The following is an 18,715-nucleotide window of genomic DNA, read 5'->3' as shown; positions in this document are numbered from 1 at the left end:
CTCGCCTTGCGCCTGCAGCCCCGGCCGGGATGCCGCGCAGCAGCGCCCTGCCTGAGCCGCGCGGCGGTGGCGGCGGCGGCGGAGCCGGAGGAAGAAGAGGAGGAGGAGGAGACGCCTAGGCGCCCCGCGCCCGCTCCGCCGCCACCTTCACACGCGCACCCTCCCCGCGGGGGCGGCGGGGGGCGCCCATGGTGCCGCCGCCATGCCGGTGATGAAAGGCTTGCTGGCGCCGCAGAACACCTTCCTGGACAACATCGCCAACAGGTTCGATGGGACACGTAAGTGGCCTCGGGGACGCCGCGGGGGGAAGAGTCCCGTGGACAGGAATCTACGCCCGGTCCGTGGGACTGAAGGGGTATGTGGGGGGGGGGAGTCGATCCAGCCTCTCCTCCACCCTCTCTCCTCACCAGCAGCCCCCTCTCTTCTCCTCTCCTCCTCTCCTTCTCCTCCACCTAAAAGTTCTTCTCCCCCGAAGATGAAGGCGCCCTGAAGCCCCAGGGACATAGCTGTCAACTTTTCCCCTTTTCTTGCGAGGAATCCTATTCGGAATAAGGGAACTTCCCTTAAAAAAAGGGAAACGTTGACAGCTATGCCCACGGATGGGCGCTTGACTCTTGGGGCGTCTGAGAAAGGGGTCACCTTTCTGCCTTGTTTCTCTTTCTGCCCCGCGGTCCTAAATCCGGGGTGTAGGGGGGGCGTGCAGAGTCAGTATTATCTGCCCCTAATGAAACCCACCCCACCCCTTCCCTGCCTGTCCCTCTCTCCCCACCCCCCTGCCCCAAGCCCGCTTTGTGTTGGGCCCCCCGAGGTCCCCCCCCCACTTTGCATCTCCAGAGTTAACAAAGACAGACGCTCTTTGTCTCTGCACAGACAGCACCCACTGGAGATCGAGAAGATCGGGATGGGTGGGTTGATCTCTCTCGTTTCCCGATCGCCCAAGGACTGAGACCCTTCCCCCCCCCCCACTCTATTATTTAAGGGGAATACACTGTTTGGGTCTCTTCTGCTGCTGCCCACCCTCTCCCCATCTTCTGATGTTTAGCTGCGCCACCAACTCCGGACATGTTCAGCCCTCGCAGGCTTCCTTAGGAGAGTTAGCAGACTTTCCTTTGTGCACGTGTGAAAGGAGACCGGGTGCAGCGGAACAGCTTCACCAAGGGTGTCTGTAGGCTAGGCAGCCGGGAGGGAAGAGTCGCCTGCCCGCAAGTGCTCAGTCTCGGGCATACCTTACTGGGCTCCGCAACATGCCGTAGGGATACCTAGAGAAGGGTTCCTCTGAGCATGTGCGAGAGGGTTTTCTTTCCCTTTCTCACCCTTAGGGAGACTCCTCACGCGTCTGGGATTAGAAGTTTTCTTCGCCCCTCCCTTTTTCTCCCTCCTCCATTGTCTCCCCTGAGATCTGCGTTTAGATTGGAAGCTCCTCGCGGCAGGCACCTGTCTTCCTTGCTTTTGCGGGGGGGGGGACGACACTATTTATATTGATGGTGAGACCACAATAGCAAGGAGGAAGTCAGGGCTCCCAGGAAGGGAGCGTGAGTTGCATGCATTGCTACTTTTCGGAAACTTTTTCGACACGGTGCCTCTCTATGCGTGTGGCTAGGAAATCCTTTCCCTTCCCGATCGCCTACTGGCAAAGTGAAGCGAGGGCTGTGGAATTTGGGGTGCTTTTAAGAGCATCCGACAAGCGGGGTAGGCAGTTCTCTTGCGCGAAACCCACTGAGCTGCGCGATTCCTGTTCAGCCCGTTCCTGGGCACCTCCCGATTTCGACTTGAACACATTTATTTGTTTATTACATTTGAGCCCCAACATTCTTCCAAAGAGCTGAGGGTGATGCAAATGGCCTTTCCATAGTATCTTCACAACAACCCTGTGAGTTAGGCTGAGCTGAACGTGTCCGTGTAACTGGCCCGGGGTCACCCCGTGAGCATCGTGTCTGCAGCGGTACAGAAGGACTTCGGAGTGGAAGTCGCCGCCCCCCCCCCCCCCCCCATTCAGCGCAATGAGCGGAAGGACCACATTCTTTAGACTGGATTACCATTCAAAGTGAGGGGCATCGCGACGCCTTTAAGTCTAGAGTTTTAAATTAACTACCTAACTGCATCACTGTTTGCTCCAGAACTCACCCAGACCCAGTCAGAAGCTATTTGGGATGCCAGGAGAACTAAGCCTATGGAGCCATAAGAAGGAGCAACCCTGAGCATGTGCAAAGAGCCTTTCCCCCTTTACCAAACAACCACAGTGTGCCCACCCTCCTGTGTGCGAGGAAGGAGCCCCAGCGTTTCTCCTTTTAGAAATGAAGCTAGGCTGGGTCAGGAGGAAGGCGTGCTTGCTACAGCAAGCAGTGCCTCTCTGCCCACGTGCAGAGTTCTTTTTCACCTTCATCCGTGAGAGAAAAAAACCCCACACACAGCTAGTTAAAAGGGAGAAAAGGCTGAGAGCATCTGTCGAGGATTCTTTAGCTGTGATTCCCTGCATTATGGGGGGTTGGACTAAATGATCCTTGGGTTCTCCTCCAGCTCTACGATTCTATGCCACTTTCCAGGCGAGACCGAAAAGGGAAGAGCGAGCGAGCCCGAGGATGGGAAAGTCCTCCTTCTCAATCCCAGAGAAATGCTTGCGGGTTGAAGGAGGCTGCGCGCGCTGGGCGCAATCTGAAATGCATTCTACCCGCGCTCGAAGTGCCCTATCTGACTGTCGGTTCCTGGTTTATTTTATTATAGAATTGTAGGGTTAGAAGGGACCCCCCCCTCGCCCCACCGGGGTCATGTAGTCCAGTTTAGACATTCAGCCTAGTTTCCGGGGCTGGAGACGCAGTGGTGCGGTGAGGGTAAGACAGACGTCCAGAGCCCCACTCAGCAGAATGAGGCGGGGGTGGCCCCCAAACGCAGCACGGCTTGGATTACAGTCTAAAGAGGGGCAGTTGGATAAAACCATTAAGCCCGGAATCTAAAATTACCTAACTGCACTACGGCTGGGGTGTCGGTGCCAATTAAACTCGGCTCGATCTCCCTCTCTCTCTTAGACACACACGCCACACTCGCTTTCACTCTCACTCTCACTCTCACTCTCACTACCTGCTTAGCCCTGCGGGAGGGAAAAGGATACATGGGTGGGGACGGAAGGTGTAGTAATCGTATGTGTGTGTATTTAAAAAAAACCCCACAAACAACAACTAAAATGCCATATTGTGGCTCGAGGATTTTCTCTTTAAGAGGATTCCGGTCGTGGGGGGTGGGGGGTGGGGGAGGAGGAGGATTTAAATGCTTCCAGAAAGATCAATGAAAACTAATTTAGCATTTTCCTTTGGGGATGTCCGGGAGAAGCTTTCGTAATGAGCGCTCCCCGCCCCCCCCCCCCCGCGCCAGCAGCGCTCCCCTTATTCCTAGGGGAGCCACAGCGAGCTGGCGCACAATACCTGAGAATAGAAGTTTTTGCTGAACGCTTGAGGAAGGGGGAAGGAGAAGAGGGGAACGCCCTTTCCCTGTACGCCCATCTCTACCCATGTTCCCGGTGATATAAAACGGGATTAAACCCAATATCGTTCTCCTGAGGCTGGGGACACGCGCTTCTCTGAGATTTAAGCGAGTCTCCAATATCAGCCAATTCCCCCCCCCCTCCCCCCAGTTTTGTTTACCATCTAGTCCGATGAAGCGTTCTGGAAAACTGGAAAGCTTGCAAACCATTTTGTAACATTTTGGCTGGCCTATTTCTTTTTTCTTTTTAAGCCCTGTTGTGGATTTAGGAATCTCGTTTGCGAGCCCCTTAGTTATCCGGGTTGTTGTTGTTGTTGTTTTAAGCGCGCCACGCGTCAAGGAATTCCGCGTTGCTCTCGGTAGGCAGGACGCTAGATCAGCACTTCGGACAGCTCCTGAACTCCTCCTTGGAAGCTTAGACCGCGGCTGCTTCTGACGCCCTTGTGGCGCAAGGAAAAAGAGCCAAATCAGTGGCAGTCCAACTCTCCTTACTAGACAGGCGCTTACTAGAAGCAGCTGGTTATATTGGAGGCAGGGAATCCGCTTCAAAACTGTGAAGAGACAAGGCTCACGCTCCTTTTGAAATTGCACCCCTTTTCTGTCTTGAAGCCCCTTATGCCCAAATCTCAGAATTGTGGGCTTTTTGTGGTGATTGCTCAGCTGTGAGAGAAAGCACTCTGCAAGTGCTCAGAGACACCTATCTATCTTACATCACACGTCCTCTTGGCTAACGTCATGCCAAGCACAAAAAGCAATTATCAAGAGCACCCCTGAGCATGTACAGGATGTAATCAAGTCACAGCAGCCAGTCCCCACACATCTAAGCTTGGGCGGGGAGGAGTGTGGTAGGGTTATCCAATTTTGGAAGCAAGCATGTTGTGGGAGCCAGGACTCTTGGGTTCCTTCCTCTTCCAGGAGGGGTCTGGTGTCTAAGAACCAGTGGTGGTGCAATGGTGTTGGACTAGGACCTGAGAGACCAGGGTTTGATTCCTGGGTGACTTTGGGCCAGTCGTTACCTCTCAGCCTAACCTACTTTACAGGGTTGTTGTGGGGGTGAAGTGAGGGGAAAACAATGTAAATCACTTTTGAGCTTCCTGAAGAAAAAGGTGGACTATAAATGTGATAAATACATAAAATAAAATAAATTTTGGCATAGCACAAGGGGAGCTGGGAAGCAGGACTCCCAGTTTGCGTCACCAGATTGTGCAAGCTGTGCTGCTCAGTGGTTACAGCAGAAGATGCAGGAAGTCACTCCGGAGTCCCTCTTCAGATGTAATCGGGGAACCCTCTCATGGATCACGCTTGGCTGCAGCATGTTCCACGAGGCTTTTAACTGGGAGATTAACATCAAATCTACAGAGCCACAATTCCCCATCGCTTGCAAAGCTCATTCATCCTTTGGCTCAATTGCTTTGGATTTTCAATTCACATCCTTCCTTACCTCCCACATGAATGGCTGAAGGTGGATTATCCCCATTGCAGCAACCTCATGTCCTCACATCCAGCCCTGTGTGTTTTGGAGGCAGACTGGCTTGCCTGCATCTCTGAGCCCCATTCTGAACAGAGCTCTGTCTTTCTGAGGGAGTTCCGCTGATGGTAGCAAGCAGGCATGTGAGTTCTAGTGCAAAGGAGGCGAAGGAAATGCTATGCCGGAAGATACCTAGGTTGGTGTGAGTGTAGGCAAGCTTCTGAGTTCCACAGAACTGTCCGTCACTCTGAATGGGAAAGGCAGAGGAATCCACAGGAGTATGCACCAAAAGCTCTTTGAAGGAAGTGTGGTGTACAAGTGTGAAAAGTAAATTCAGCTGACGTTAAATAACATTTCATTGTGGGTGGATCCCTAGCATCTAAAATGAAGAGAAAATGAGTGGATGTTATGCCTAAGAATGGAAGTGTGATGTGCTGGTATGTATGAGTGCTTGTATGCGGGTGTGTGTCTGTGTAATGGCCTTGCGCTGGCGTGCGGCCCCCAAAAGAAAACCCACAAAGGAACGCAGACCTTGGGCTGAAAAAGAGTTATCTTACTCTGTTCTAAGCCCACCCAACCTATTTCTCCAGCCTCCTTCTCCCTGTTTCTCTCAATCCTTAATCTGCAGCCTGCTGTTAACTGGACCCCAAGCGCATGCAAACTCATATGCACACTCCTTCATCTCATTAGCACTTTTCAGCAACCTCAACGGCAGGGGTAGGCAACCTAAGGCCCATGGGCCAGATGCAGCCCAATCGCCTTCTCAATCTGGCCCACGGACGGTCCGGGAATCAGCGTGTTTTTACATGAGTAGAATGTGTCCTTTTATTTAAAATGCATCTCTGGGTTATTTGTGGGACCTGCCTGGTGTTTTTACATGAGTAGAATGTGTGCTTTTATTTAAAATGCATCTCGGGGTTATTTGTGGAGCATAGGAATTCGTTCACCCCTCCCCCCCAATATAGTCCACATGGTCTGAGGGCCGGTGAACCGGCCCACTGCTGAAAAAGGTTGCTGACCCCTGCTCAACAGGGTCAAAACCCCACACTTTGGGGAAATCCTGAGCTGTGACTGCTTATAGGCCTGCTGCCAATAAAATATACAATACAAGCAAAAAAAGGGAAGAAAATTAATGACTAATGAGGCACCATTAATGGAACTTTCTAGCCTTAATTTAGCAGTGCCTAGTCTACATCTTTGCTTTCAAATTAACTAGCAAAGGAGTAGCACTGATTACATTATTGATAGTATTTTGCATGCATATCTTAGATTTTTGTGGTGTCTTGCAGACACTCTGATTTTTTTTATTTTTATTTTTAGGTTTGCTGTTGTTTCTGTTTAATTTATTGTTTGTTGTTTTGAAAATCAAAGCAAAAGCAAAAAAAGATATGCACATTTAGTCGGACCTTTGCTGCTGGTCTCCCACAACCTTCCAGTATGGAATAGATTACTTTAGTGCAGAGTTGGGGAAACTGCTATCTTCAGATATGGCCAAACTCAAACACAAATCATCCCTGACCATTGCCTATACTGGCTGGGGCTGATGGGAGTTGGAGATCAACAAACTCCAAAGCACCATAGGTTTCCTGCCACTGCTGTAGAGTGTGGAGGGGCTTGATTTTATGAAGTTTTAATATCTCATGCATTTCCTCCCCTCACTACCCAGCAAGACTGCATTTAGCTCCTCCTGCTTTTGCCCTTCCCAGTCTCTTAGTAAAATCAGAGTTTCCTAGTAAAATCAGAGCTGAAAAGGCAGCCTGCATAAGTATTTGAATAGATCTGTGCTGATAAAACAACTTTTGGACTGCTCCCAAATCATACTTCCAGGCTGGTGGGAGGCTCTTCTCCTGAGCTTCTCTTCTGCTGATGCTCCATCTAAAAGTTCATTTGTGTCCTCTCAGGGTGGGCAGCTTACAGGATGTGGTTCCAGCCAGCCGGCCAGCCTGAGGGAGAGCTGCTCAGAACCGCGGAGAGTGCACATTTTAATACACAGCCCTTCTAAGCAGCCCCCTAATCCTGCATCCTAGAAGCCAAAAACTGGACTTAGCTACAGACGCAAACTATTTTTCACACACACATACACACACACACAAGCCCCTCCCAAGTTAATCCAAGCAGTGACCTGAGGTGACCGAGAGTTAAACAATTGGGTTGGGGTAGGGGGATGAGAAAGCTCTCAAGCCAGCCGGGGTGGCGGGTGGGGAAGGCCACAAACTGAAGTCCTGGTCAACTGGGCCTTTATCCCGTTGTCTCCAAAGGCAATTCTGGTTCATAATGAAAAAGAGACCAAGGCTCGACGATGCCTGTAAATCATACTCACCCACCCCAGCCCTCGGTTGTAAAGCTTGGATGTTCAATAAGGAGGACAAAGCACTCTGCGTATGTGCAGAGGCACGTCAATCCTTATTTCGATAGGCCACGGCTAGGCTGGTTTGGGGGCTGAAAGCCCTGAACAACTTGGGTCCAGGTCACCTTGGGGACTGCCTGAGCCCTTATATCCCAACTTGATCAGGGTTTCCTCAAACTTGGGTCCCCAGCTGTTGTTGGACTACAATTCCCATTATCCCTAGCTAGCAGGACCAGTGGTCAAGGATGATGGGAACTGTAGTCCAAAAATTTCTGGTCACCCAAGTTTAGGAAACCCTGTATTAGATCATCTAGAGGAGCACTGTTAGCTGTTCCCTGTCATACAGAGGCCTGACTAGCTTCAGCTAGAAGTTGGGTGTTTTGTTTTACTGGTCCCATGCTGTGGAATGGTGTTCCAGCGCTCTCGCTTTTGACAGACCTATTCCGTTGTTAAAGTTTTTCAAGGTGAGCCAGTCACTTTCATGACTATTTTGTATTGTTATTTGGATATCTTATGTTTACTATACTTGCACCAAATTTTATACACTGCTTTTTTCATATGTTATATGAGTTTGCAGTATATAAATATATTTTTAATATATTTTTAAAAAATTGTGTCCCAAAGCTGAGTACCAGTATAGAAAACGGGACGGAGAGCTGTGTCCTGCTCAAATTAAGCCCTGGTGTGATAGTAGCAGGACGGAATTTCTCCCATTAAAGCCATTACAGCATTAAGCATTTAGGTGCCACCTGTTCCAGACATTCTCCAGCTCTGAGCTGCTTCAAGGCATTTTAATGTCTGAGGCAGAAAATTAAAGTCTCCCCCCAACACACACACCACAAAATCTACAGGCAAGATCTTCTGCAGAAGCTTCATTGAAATAAACTGTGCAGGACTGCCTAGCGTGTCCTTGTTTGGCTCCTGTTCATTCCAGTGCCGCTTGTGCAACAATACTTTCTGGTGGATTGATCAACCACGGGTCATATATGCCTGTTTCCTACTCTGTTGCCCTGAATGGTGTCCCAGTTCCACCCCTTGAGGATGCCACCTCATCTCGATTCAGATCACCTGGAGAGATTTGCTTCGTAGGCAAAATGTGCAGCATGGCCAGGATTGATCCAGAGGGAAGGGGATATTGGAACCTTATACATCAGGGTTGGGTTTCATAGCTCTTCCACGGTTCTTGGCCCTCTCTGAGGACACAGACTTGGGCGCCATTTGAGGGGTAACACTTTGACCTTGCTGGATGGAAATCCGTAGCCCAAATGTCCAATTTGGCACCTTCTCTGCCGAGGGCCATCTGTCTGCCTTGGGGCCGTGCCAAGGAGCAAGGTGGCAACATCCTGATCAACACTCTGCAAATCATCTAATCAAACAGGCAGGGAGAGCCGGAGCTGGTCGGAAGGCAGAATGTGCCGCCGCCTCAGTATCCTCCACCGGCAACCCCTTGTGCAAGGATCAGGAAAGCCTTGCGGCGAAGGAAGCAAAAATAGATTGTGCCATGCAGGGGCTGGTAAGCCTTCCTTTCTCAAGAGCACCCCAGGAAATACAGGCCTGTGGCAGTCTCAGGAAAAAGTTACAGTTCTGTCAGCAGTGCAAAAAAATCCAAGGGTGTGGGTGACATCCCTCCACCCAGTTTTTATCTTTTACTAGGGATGCTTTTTATGGTCTCTCTTGCCCATCCTCAGCTGACTCAGCCGTGGCCCCCTCCCACAATTTGTCTCCCTCCACCTCACCCTCTTTATCCCCCAGCTCTCCTGCTGTTCTCTCTTGGACAAGGCTCTGTGTGTGTGTGTGTGTGTGTGTGTGTGTGTGTGTATTCCATGCATCTGCAATCATACCATACGGTTTGGTTTTGCATCTTCAAAAAAGCAAGTTTCTAGCCCCTTTTGATACCCAACAAACTATGCATCGAAACAAGTGAGCAGTGCCTGGCAAGTTCTCATAAACAGAGAGGGTTGCAGCTGAGCAAAACTCCCATTTTCTGTAGGGAAGGTGCCTCGGTTATTTGTATAATCTCCTGTTCCAGATGCAAACTATACGTTATTTAAAATAGATGCACATTTGCCTGACTAAGCGCGGCAGCTTCCCCTTTGGCAAATTTTGCTTCACAGCCTTAACATTTAACCCTCATGTTCAGGGAGGGAGGGGGGAAAGGGAAAGGATCTCTGCCAAAACTCCCCCCACCCCACATGTAATAACACGAGTTCACTCATTATCCCGATTTCTCTTCAAGGCTTTTGACAGGGATCAAGTCAGCTTAGGGCAGATCTCTTCCCACCATCAGCACCTCAGGGGACAGGTGTGTCTTTGGTCCTAGCGGTTGCTGAGTCTCTGGGAAGCAAAGTGCATCGTCAGCCTTCAGATCCAGAGTGATTTGTGTTAGGAGGAGGGGTGGGGAGGGAGCACGCACAGGGTCTGGTTTTGGAGATGGAACAGGGAATTGCCAGGAAGGAGAACTTAAGGGTAGCTCTACCATGAAGTCCCCACCCTCACCAACAAATTGCATATTTCCCCAGGAGGGAATCTGCCAGGGGTGCAAGAGAACTTCCCATGCGATTGTGTTCCATGGGTCAAATTTGCTACCCCTGAACAGTGTTGGAAGTCTTATTCTCCGCTCCACCTTTGCCTGTTTGTAGCACCACATCTGCTAGAAATCCAAGTGACTTTGCAACAGCTCTACTGAAATTTGCAACAGCGATAAAGCCTGTCTTTAACAGGGTGAATGGCTGTTGCAATAAAACCATAGCCCTTCCTCTGTTGCAGCCTCCGTTTCAATTTTTTCGCTTGTAAGCTCTTTGCAGCACGGTGCTGTCCTCTTATATTTTGCAGTGTCCACCCTGCATACTGAGGACACTACGTCTAGGAATGGCAGCTTGGTGGCCTTTAGCAAAGACACCCCAACATTGTTTAGCAAAGATGGGATACCCAGGCACTGGGTGGGGGTGGGGTATGCGTGGCAATTGCAGTATTCCAATCAGAGCAGGGCAAATGCTGTTTTAATTTCCCACAATGCCTCTGGTGCAACACCCTCCCAAGGCATTGTGGGAAATTACAACAGCAGCCAATGGGCAGTGCTGAGAGTGCCTTTTAAAAAGAGGATCTAGGGTGGGTTTCAGCAGTGGGCCCCACAGGATGCTGGGGGTCCTGGCGGCTGCCCAAGGGTCCTGCATGCTGGTGCCAGGCCTGGAGCACAACACCACGAAAAAGCAGAGATACCGAAGGCCCAAGGTAAACAAAGGAGATTTAGCCAGCGTTCAGAAGGTCCTCAGAGACAGAAGTGAGCGCACACACAAGCAAACCTCCCTAGACAAGGAGTTCCTTCCACTTGGTCGGTGGCATAACAACAACAGCCCTGATTCTCACCTTTGCAACAGGGAAACACAAAGCAGGAGTGTTTTTTGCCTTCTGCCTCTGATCTTCCTATGGAAAGAGGCCCACAGTGAAGCTGCAGGGTTGGGCATCACGTCTAGCAATTTGGCACCTTGTAGAGTGTTGCAATGGGCTTTGACGGGTGTTCACAGGTTAGCTTGTATCTGTGTACAAGTTGTCTCTACCTTCATGAGGAAGGAGGCTTGTTTGCAAGTTGTGCTGAACACAGGCACAAACTGCCTGCGCACTTGTGCAGGTGTTTGTGGGAAAGTGGGATGCCTGCTTTGTATAGCTCTGCTACTGGGTACACAGGCAGTACATGCATTGAACATTGAGCACTGTATGTGACTAACTGTATGAGCATATAGCTCAGCTATTTGTGTACCCATATAATATGGTACCTCGGGTTACGAACTTACCGGTAATTTGTTCCGGAGGTCCGTTCTTAACCTGAAACTGTTCTTAACCTGAGGAACACTTTCACTAATGGGGTCTCCCGTTGCTGCCATGCCTCATCCTGGGCAAAGTCTGCAACCCAAGGTACTACTTCTGGGTTAGCAGAGTTTGTAACCCGAAACATTTGTAACCGGAGGTACCACTGTACTCAGTTTGTATGCCGAATGTAATGTGTGAACACACCTAAAGTCTGAAGGCAGTGCTTATTTTATTTTTAGAAAGAGAAGTCATGTATGGGAGCCCTGACATGTGCCCTGGAGAGATGTTCAGCTCTTTAATGTTAACATTGTGGGAAGCGGGTTGCAATGGCTCAAAGGCACTTTTCTCAGTTATGTAATATTACTTCATATTGACTTGAGGACAGGCAATCATTCTTAAAAAGGTTGACAGCGGTTTGAGAGAGGCTTCACTCTGTATGTGTGTACCAGGAATGGGGAAAATGTGGCCCTCCATATATTGTCAGGCTGTAATTCCCATCAGCCCCAACCAACATGGCCAACAGCCAGAGATGATAGGAGTTGTAGTCCAAAACTACACACACACCTGGAGGATCACAGTACACACACCTGGAGGATCACAAGTTCTCCACCCCTAGTGCATGCAAGCGTGGGCGCGCGCAAACACACACACACACACACACACACACACACACACACACACCTTTGATGGAACTGTCTCTTCTGGTCAGTCAGACAGGTCTTTCAGGCTTTGAAAAAGTACCAAAACCTGACACACCTAAAGCAGGGTTTCCCAAACTTGGGTCTCCAGCTGTTTTTGGACTACAGTTCCCATCATCCCTGACCACTGGTCCTGCTAGCTAGGGATGATGGGAGCTGTAGTCCAAGAACAGCTGGAAACCCAAGTTTGGGAAGCCCACCTAAAGGCAAAAGTGGGAGAAGCATAGATTCCATAAACAGCAATCTTAAAGTTACTTTCAACCACCAGGGAATAAAAAGCCTATTGTCTGCCTCCAGCTTCTGCTACTTCAAAGAAGAGGCTTGGCCAATGATGGGGTGCTCAAGGGGCTTACTCAAAGGAAGAGAGCTTGGCTGCAGAATCAACCACATCTGCATGAAATCTTTGTCCTGGTTATACCACTGAAGGAGGCATTCCGTAAATCGGGCTTGCCCATTCAGACCAGCCTTCACCCAGCTGGTGTCTTCCAGTTGGACTAAATCTCCCATCAGCTCCAGCCAACATGACTGCCTGGTTGATGGGAGCTGTAGCCCACCAGCTGGAGGGCACCAGCTTGGCAAAGTCAGGAGGAGAGGGCTGTCAAGGGTTACTAGCCATGATGGCTATGTTCTGCTTCCACAGCCAAAAGTCAGCAATGCTTCTGAAAACCAGTTGCTGGGAAGCAACGGAGAGGACAGTCCTCTTGTGTTCGAATCCTGCTTGCATATGGTTGACCGCTGTGGGAAAAGGATGCTGGGATAGATGAGCCATTGGCCTGACCCAGCAGGCTCTTCTTAAGTCCTTAAGGCCGATTTAGGCTGTAAAATCAGCACCCGAATTCCTTCTCCCCTGCCCATCCGCCAATGCTGGCATGACAACTCAGGGTCTCTCTTCTCCACCCACTTGCAGATAGCAACTTCCTGCTGGCCAACGCTCAGGTGCACCGCGGCTTCCCCATTGTCTACTGCTCTGACGGATTCTGCGACCTTACTGGCTTCGCCCGGACAGAAGTCATGCAGAAGAACTGCAGCTGCCGCTTCCTCTACGGCAGCGAGACCTGCGAAGCCGTCCTGCAGCGCATTGAGAAAGTGCTGGAGGGGAAGCAGGAGTACCAGGCCGAAGTCTGCTTTTACAAGAAGAGTGGTGAGTTTCGCGGAGCCCCCTGGGAGGACTCCCTTCCCTTCCCAGCATTGCAGGCTGTTTGTATGCTGCTGGCCCTAATTCAAGGTGCTAATTCATATTAGCAGCTTGGGAGCTAGTCATTTGCTGGAGCACCTCTAGCCATGTGAGCCAGGTTGGATCTGGTGTTTGGCCAGCAACTCGGGTGTGGAAAGCTTCCTTGCAGTCCTGTGGATGAATGGAAATGACTCCAGAGGGACATGGAGCAGGATGTAGGGACCTCCCTGCTTTTCACCCTCCTGGAGTGTTTTTGCCTGGCTGCAATGTGTGCCCTGGGGCTCTGATTGTACCTCTTCCTTGCCTGGTTAGAGGATAGAGAGGGTTGTATGAGTGTGAAGAAACTAGAAAACCTGCTGTGCAAAGGGAAAAAGTGCTTTTACTGCTCCGCTTAGTGAGCAGGAAGAGTCTGTGGCAGTGAGCAGTGCAGAATCAGAGGCAGAATCAGAGGTTGGAGAGGAGCAGGGTCAAGAGGCAGCGATGAGTCAGGCTGGCGAAGAAACCAGGGGGGGTCTCCTCCTGCTGCAACCAGTTCCTCTCCCTCCTGGTCTCCCAAGAGCAGAAGAGGTATGAAGAGGGAGGAGCAGAGACAGGCTTGTTGGCCTAGTCTCAGATTGCTTGGAAAGGACGCAGGGGAGGAGGAATCTAAGGGCACTGAGAGTATGCTTTATTGCTTTATTGGGGCAAGGTCTACTTGGAAGAGTTGCCATGCTCACTAGGCCTGGCCTCCTGAGCTGCTTGTTTCTTTGAATACAGTGGTACCTTGGTTCTCAAATGCCTTGGTACCCAGACGCCTTGGTTCTCAAACGCTGAAAACCTGAAAGTAAGTGTTCCGGTTTCTGAATGTCTTTTGGAAGCTGAATGTTTGCTGGGGCTGCTGGCTATTGTTTCTGGGGCGCCTGTACCAATCAGAAGCTGTGCCTTGGTTTTCAAACATTTTGGAAGTCAAACGAACTTCCGGAACAGATTAAGTTTGGCGCTTTTGTTTCTGCTTTTTATTTTGCGTTTTTGTTTTTGAGGCTTTTTTGGTTAATTTGTTTTTGTGACTGCGTGGAACCCAGTTTAGCTACTGATTGTGTGACTGTGGAAATGGATCAAAAATCCCATCCAAACAATAACTATCATCAGTGCAAATAAGAAAAAAACAATTAATTTTAATTTTTGTCATCTACAATGCTGTCTTATTTATTTTATAGTACAGTACATTGATTATTAGGAGGGATGTGGGTGGTGCTGTGGTCTAAACCATAGAGCCTAGGGCTTGCAGATCAGAAGGTTGGCGGTTCAAATCCCCGTGATGGGGTGAGCTCCCGTTGCTCTGTCCCAGCTCCTGCCAACCTAGCAGTTTGAAAGCAAGTCACAGTGCAAGTAGATAAATAGGTACCGCTCTGGCAGGAAGGTAAACAACATTTCCATGTGCAGCTCTGGTTCGCCAGAAGCGGCTTAGTCATGCTGGCCACATGACCCAGAAGCTGTACGCCGGTTCCCTCAGCCAGTAAAGTAAGATGAGCACCGCAACCCCAGAGTCATCCGTGACTGGACCTAACGGTCAGGGGTCCCTTTACCTTTACATTGATTATTGCTTTCATTTTATGTATCATTGATCTCGTTAGATAGTAGAATTTGTGTTAAATTGCTGTTTTAGGGGTTGTTTTTAAAAGTCTGGAACGGATTAATCCATTTTGCATTACTTTCTATGGGAAAGTGTGCCTTGGTTTTGGAACACTTTGGTTTTGGAATGGACTTCCGGAATGGATTAAGTTTGAGAACCAAGGTACCACTGTAAAGAGCTAAGTGCACTGACGCTGTGTGAGGCATTGCCGACCTGTTCCTGACAACTGCTCCTGATATCAGCTCTCTGGCCCTGCCCATCACTGTGGAAGGTTGCCCAAAAGGAAACATGGCCCCTGGTGTGAAAAATGCCCCCTGCCCTAGAGGCACGGGCTGCTTGGACACTGTCAGGATTTTGCTTTGTGGTTAGGACACTTCACATCCTGAACCACTGGTGACTCTGCTGAGGTTGCATCAGTGCTGGCTCCTTTTTTTATAGTGCTTGGTTGACGGCAATTGTTGTTGTTTTTTTATTGCTGTGGCCATAATGTATTGGGCCAGCTGTGGTCAGGCTTAAAAGAGTGTGAAATCTAAAAAAGCCAGAGTTGAGCTAAGCACAATTTAAGCTCAGGGTCTGAGGGTTGCTGGGCATCACTTGGTGGGGAAGAGTGCTTCATTCAGATCCTTCTCCCTGGCTTCCCATAGGCAGCTGATTGGTCCCTGTGAGAACAGGCTACTGGACTAGCTGGGTTTTTCTTAAGTTGTTAATTTATTCTTAGAATAGGCTGGTTTGTGTCATTTATACACATTGTAGAATTTGGGTTTCTTTGGTACAGATTGATGAAGTGCTGCTGGTGCACAGCGGACAATGCTGGGGTCCTGGGTTCTCTGGAGAGCCCAAGGGAAATAATGTGTCCAGAGAGACACTCGCTTCCTCAGTGAGGGGTGGGTGTCTCATAGCTCCAGGGTTCCATTGGCATTTTTCCCCTGGACATGGTTTAAGATGCTGGGCTGTTGTTGTTTTACAGCAACAAACCCCTTAACACAGGTCCTGTTTCAGCGACCAAAGAGAAATGGGTTGTATGCCTGCTGTGGCAGCGGCTTCTGGTTTCCAGCGAGATCTTGTGGAACTCTCGTGAGATCTTGCTGGAAGCCACTGCCACGCCTTCAATGTCAGTGCCAGAAGGGGGTTGAAGAGGCACATGTGGCAGCTCCAGGGAAGTGGTTTCTGGGTAGATGTGGCAGGAGCCTCACAAGATCTCATGAGAGCTCTGTGAGATCTTTCCAGGACCCAGAACCCACCACCATAGCTTCTTCTCTGGTGGTGCTGGCAGCAGGCGATTTGTTGAAAGTTAGATCTTCCACTGTTGTGGATCGTGCCACCGAAGCAGACTGTTTCATATCGCCTGTTAAAACAGCTTGAGCTTGGCAAACTTCTGAAACTACCTCCACATTTAGCTCTTCCAATTCTTTCAGGTGCAAAGAGTGTGGTGCTTGTTCTAGATGCTACATTTGGAGTGCGTGGGGATATGGAGAGATGGAGAGTTGTTTTTTTCATGGCAGCCCTTTTCTCTGTCTAAACCTGGGTTCTGTGAGGTTGTCAGCTGCCTGCCACCAGATAATAAATAACAGCTTTCTCAGCTGCTGAAGGCTAGCTGCTAGGCCATCACATAACCTATCGCTTGCAGTGTTATGGCTAGACGTCAAATACCAATGGACAAATGGCAGCGTACAAGAGCCATACTTCCATTCTAGAAAAGATGTGAGTCGCACTCACATGGAAATATTAATATTATTATTACGTTTTACCTATATTTACTTAAGCAAATAAGGCTTAGCTGCCGCTGCATTTTAAAAAACAACGATCCTCCTAAAATAGCCCAAACAGAAGAAAAGAGAGGTCATTCTCAAGCATCTGCCAAAGGATGTATTTATAAAAATTAATCATCCAGCACATTTCAACAAATGTCCTCATCAGAGGAATATCAGAAAGTAAAACTAGTGTAAGAACCATATCACCAGGCTAGAAAAGATCTGAATAGTGCTGATGAAATGGGTATTATTAGTAGTTTCTTGTTTTATCCCTCTTGCGCTCTCATGGTTTCTCATACAAATGCTATTCTAATCTGCTAGAATGGTGTTGCTGTTTTTACGCTGATTGTACAGCTTTTGGGCTATTGATATTTACTGTCGCTTCTTGGAAGCATTTGTTCAGATGTGTTGTAGCGTTCACTGATTCTCTTTCAACATCAGCTTGAGACTTGAGTGTTAACTTTTTAAAGCTGCTACTGCACCATATAGTCCATGGGTAGGCAAACTAATGCCTGGGGGCTGAATCCGGCCCAGTCACCTTCTCAATCCGGACTTCGGATAGTCCGGGAATCAGCTTGTTTTTACATGAGTAGCATGTGTACTTGTATTTAAAATGCATCTCTGGGTTATTTGTGGGGCATAGGAATGCGTTCATTATTTTTTTCAAAATATAGTCCGGCCCCCCACAAGGTCTGAGGGACAGTGGACCGGCCCCCTGCTGAAAAAGTTTGTTGACCCCTGATAGCCCTTCTTAAGCCCAGGCACCAGGTGTGCGATTGCTACACCTTCCTCCTCAACCTCGTTTGGGTCAGATCATAGCAGCTGTGATCAAGCCAATACGAGGCCATTTCTATAGGGTTGGTGTCCTTTTTTGTTTTAGAAAGTGCCTTTGAGCATGTGCAAAGTATCTTCCTGCGCCCACTGCCAAGAAGGATACAATTTATTCCCCTAAAAAAACTTGCACAGAGTGCCTTTGAGCATGTGCAGGCTGCTTTTTCATTGTAAGAAGAAGCTTCCAAAACGTAGAGCCATTCTAAGCTGATCACGGGCAGTTTAAGCATGAAGGCACATTTGAAGGAAACCACCAGGAAGAAATTATGGTAATAGAATCATAGAATTGTAGAGTTGGAAGGGTCCCTGCAATGCGGGAATCTGCAACTGTCCCATACGGGGATCGAACCTGCAACCTTGGTGTTATCAGCACCACACTCTAACCAACTGAGCTATCCAGGCAAAATTCCCTGGGGTTGGTTCTGGTTGAAGCTGCCGAAGCTTCAGATACTCCTGAGGAAGCAAGGGAGGTGTTTGTGGGGATTGCAGAGATGAGCGTGGCAGGGGCTGCTGTCGTTCCTCCTTGGTGCAGATGGTGATGCTGCTCTGTCCCTTTTCTCCCTGGTGCAGGAACAGCCTTCTGGTGCCTGCTGGACATCGTACCTATCAAGAACGAGAAAGGCGAGGTGGTCCTTTTTCTCTTCTCCTTCAAGGACATCACCGAGAGCCATGGAAAGAGCCAGTCGAGTGAAAAGAAGGAGGGTAAGGCCTTGGTGGGGGAGGCAGGCTGGGCTCCAGAAACAGGGTCTTGAGACCCAGGATAGAGCAGATGGGTGGGGCGGCAGTGCTCCTTGGCAGAAGAACACACCGAGCGAGGGGTACGCCTTAAGAGAGCAGCCGTTGGCTCCAAGCTGGTTTGGGCATCTCCTTCTCCACTCTGCAAGGCTTCGTCTGGGATGTGCGCGTGCATATCTCTCTCTCAAAGGGAAAGGCATAGTATATGCCTGCACCAAGGGACGCGGGTGGCGCTGTGGGTTAAATCACAGAGCCTAGGACTTGCTGATCAGAAGGTCGGCGATTCGAATCCCCGCGACGAGGTGAGCTCCCATTGCTCGGTCCCTGCTCCTGCCAACCTAGCAGTTTGAAAGCATGTCAAAGTGCAAGTAGATAAATAGGTAGCACTCCAGCGGTAAGGTAAACGGCGTTTCCATGTGCTGCTCTGGTTTGCCAGAAGCGGCTTTGTCATGCTGGCCACATGACCCGGAAGCTGTACGCCGGCTCCCTCCTTTACCTTTATGCCTGCACAGGAGATGCTCACCCCTTTTCAGCAAGAACCTGCGGCCTTCCCAGTATTGTTGGAACTCCAGCTGCCAGCAGTCTAGCTGCATTGTCCTTGGTGATGGGTGATGGGAGCTGCAGTCTCTGTCCTCGTTCCAGGTTCTGCCTCCGCTTTGAGAGGCAACTGTCGCTGGGTATTGCAAGTGGGGAAAGAAAGAGTTGCTGTTGCAGTCAGGGTCCCCCAGGCATCCGATGGCTGGCCCTTGCTCAAACTGCTGCCGGAAAGAATTCCCATAAATAGGAAGTAGGAAGACCCTTTTGGAAGGCTGCTTGAG

General features: G+C 49.6%; 1 protein-coding gene across 2 annotated transcripts in view; it reads left to right on the top strand.

Annotated features, from left to right (window-relative positions):
* The first annotated feature begins 14 nt into the window (after positions 1-14).
* KCNH4 (potassium voltage-gated channel subfamily H member 4) overlaps positions 15-18,715 on the top strand; it is a 51,595-nt gene continuing 32,894 nt past the window's right edge. The window contains exons 1-3 of one of the 2 annotated variants that reach the window (XM_079949357.1): positions 15-278; positions 12,702-12,935; positions 17,733-17,864. In XM_079949357.1, the coding sequence (XP_079805483.1) occupies positions 203-278; positions 12,702-12,935; positions 17,733-17,864 (442 nt within the window). In that variant the 5' untranslated portion in view covers positions 15-202. The remainder of the gene's footprint in view (positions 279-12,701; positions 12,936-17,732; positions 17,865-18,715) is intronic. The other variant, XM_079949358.1, reaches the window with a different exon arrangement.

This window comes from Podarcis cretensis (assembly GCF_951804945.1).
Source record: "Podarcis cretensis genome assembly, chromosome: 13".
In the NCBI taxonomy this organism is placed as follows: Eukaryota; Metazoa; Chordata; class Lepidosauria; order Squamata; family Lacertidae; genus Podarcis; species Podarcis cretensis.
This window is presented reverse-complemented; position numbering and strand designations above follow the sequence as displayed.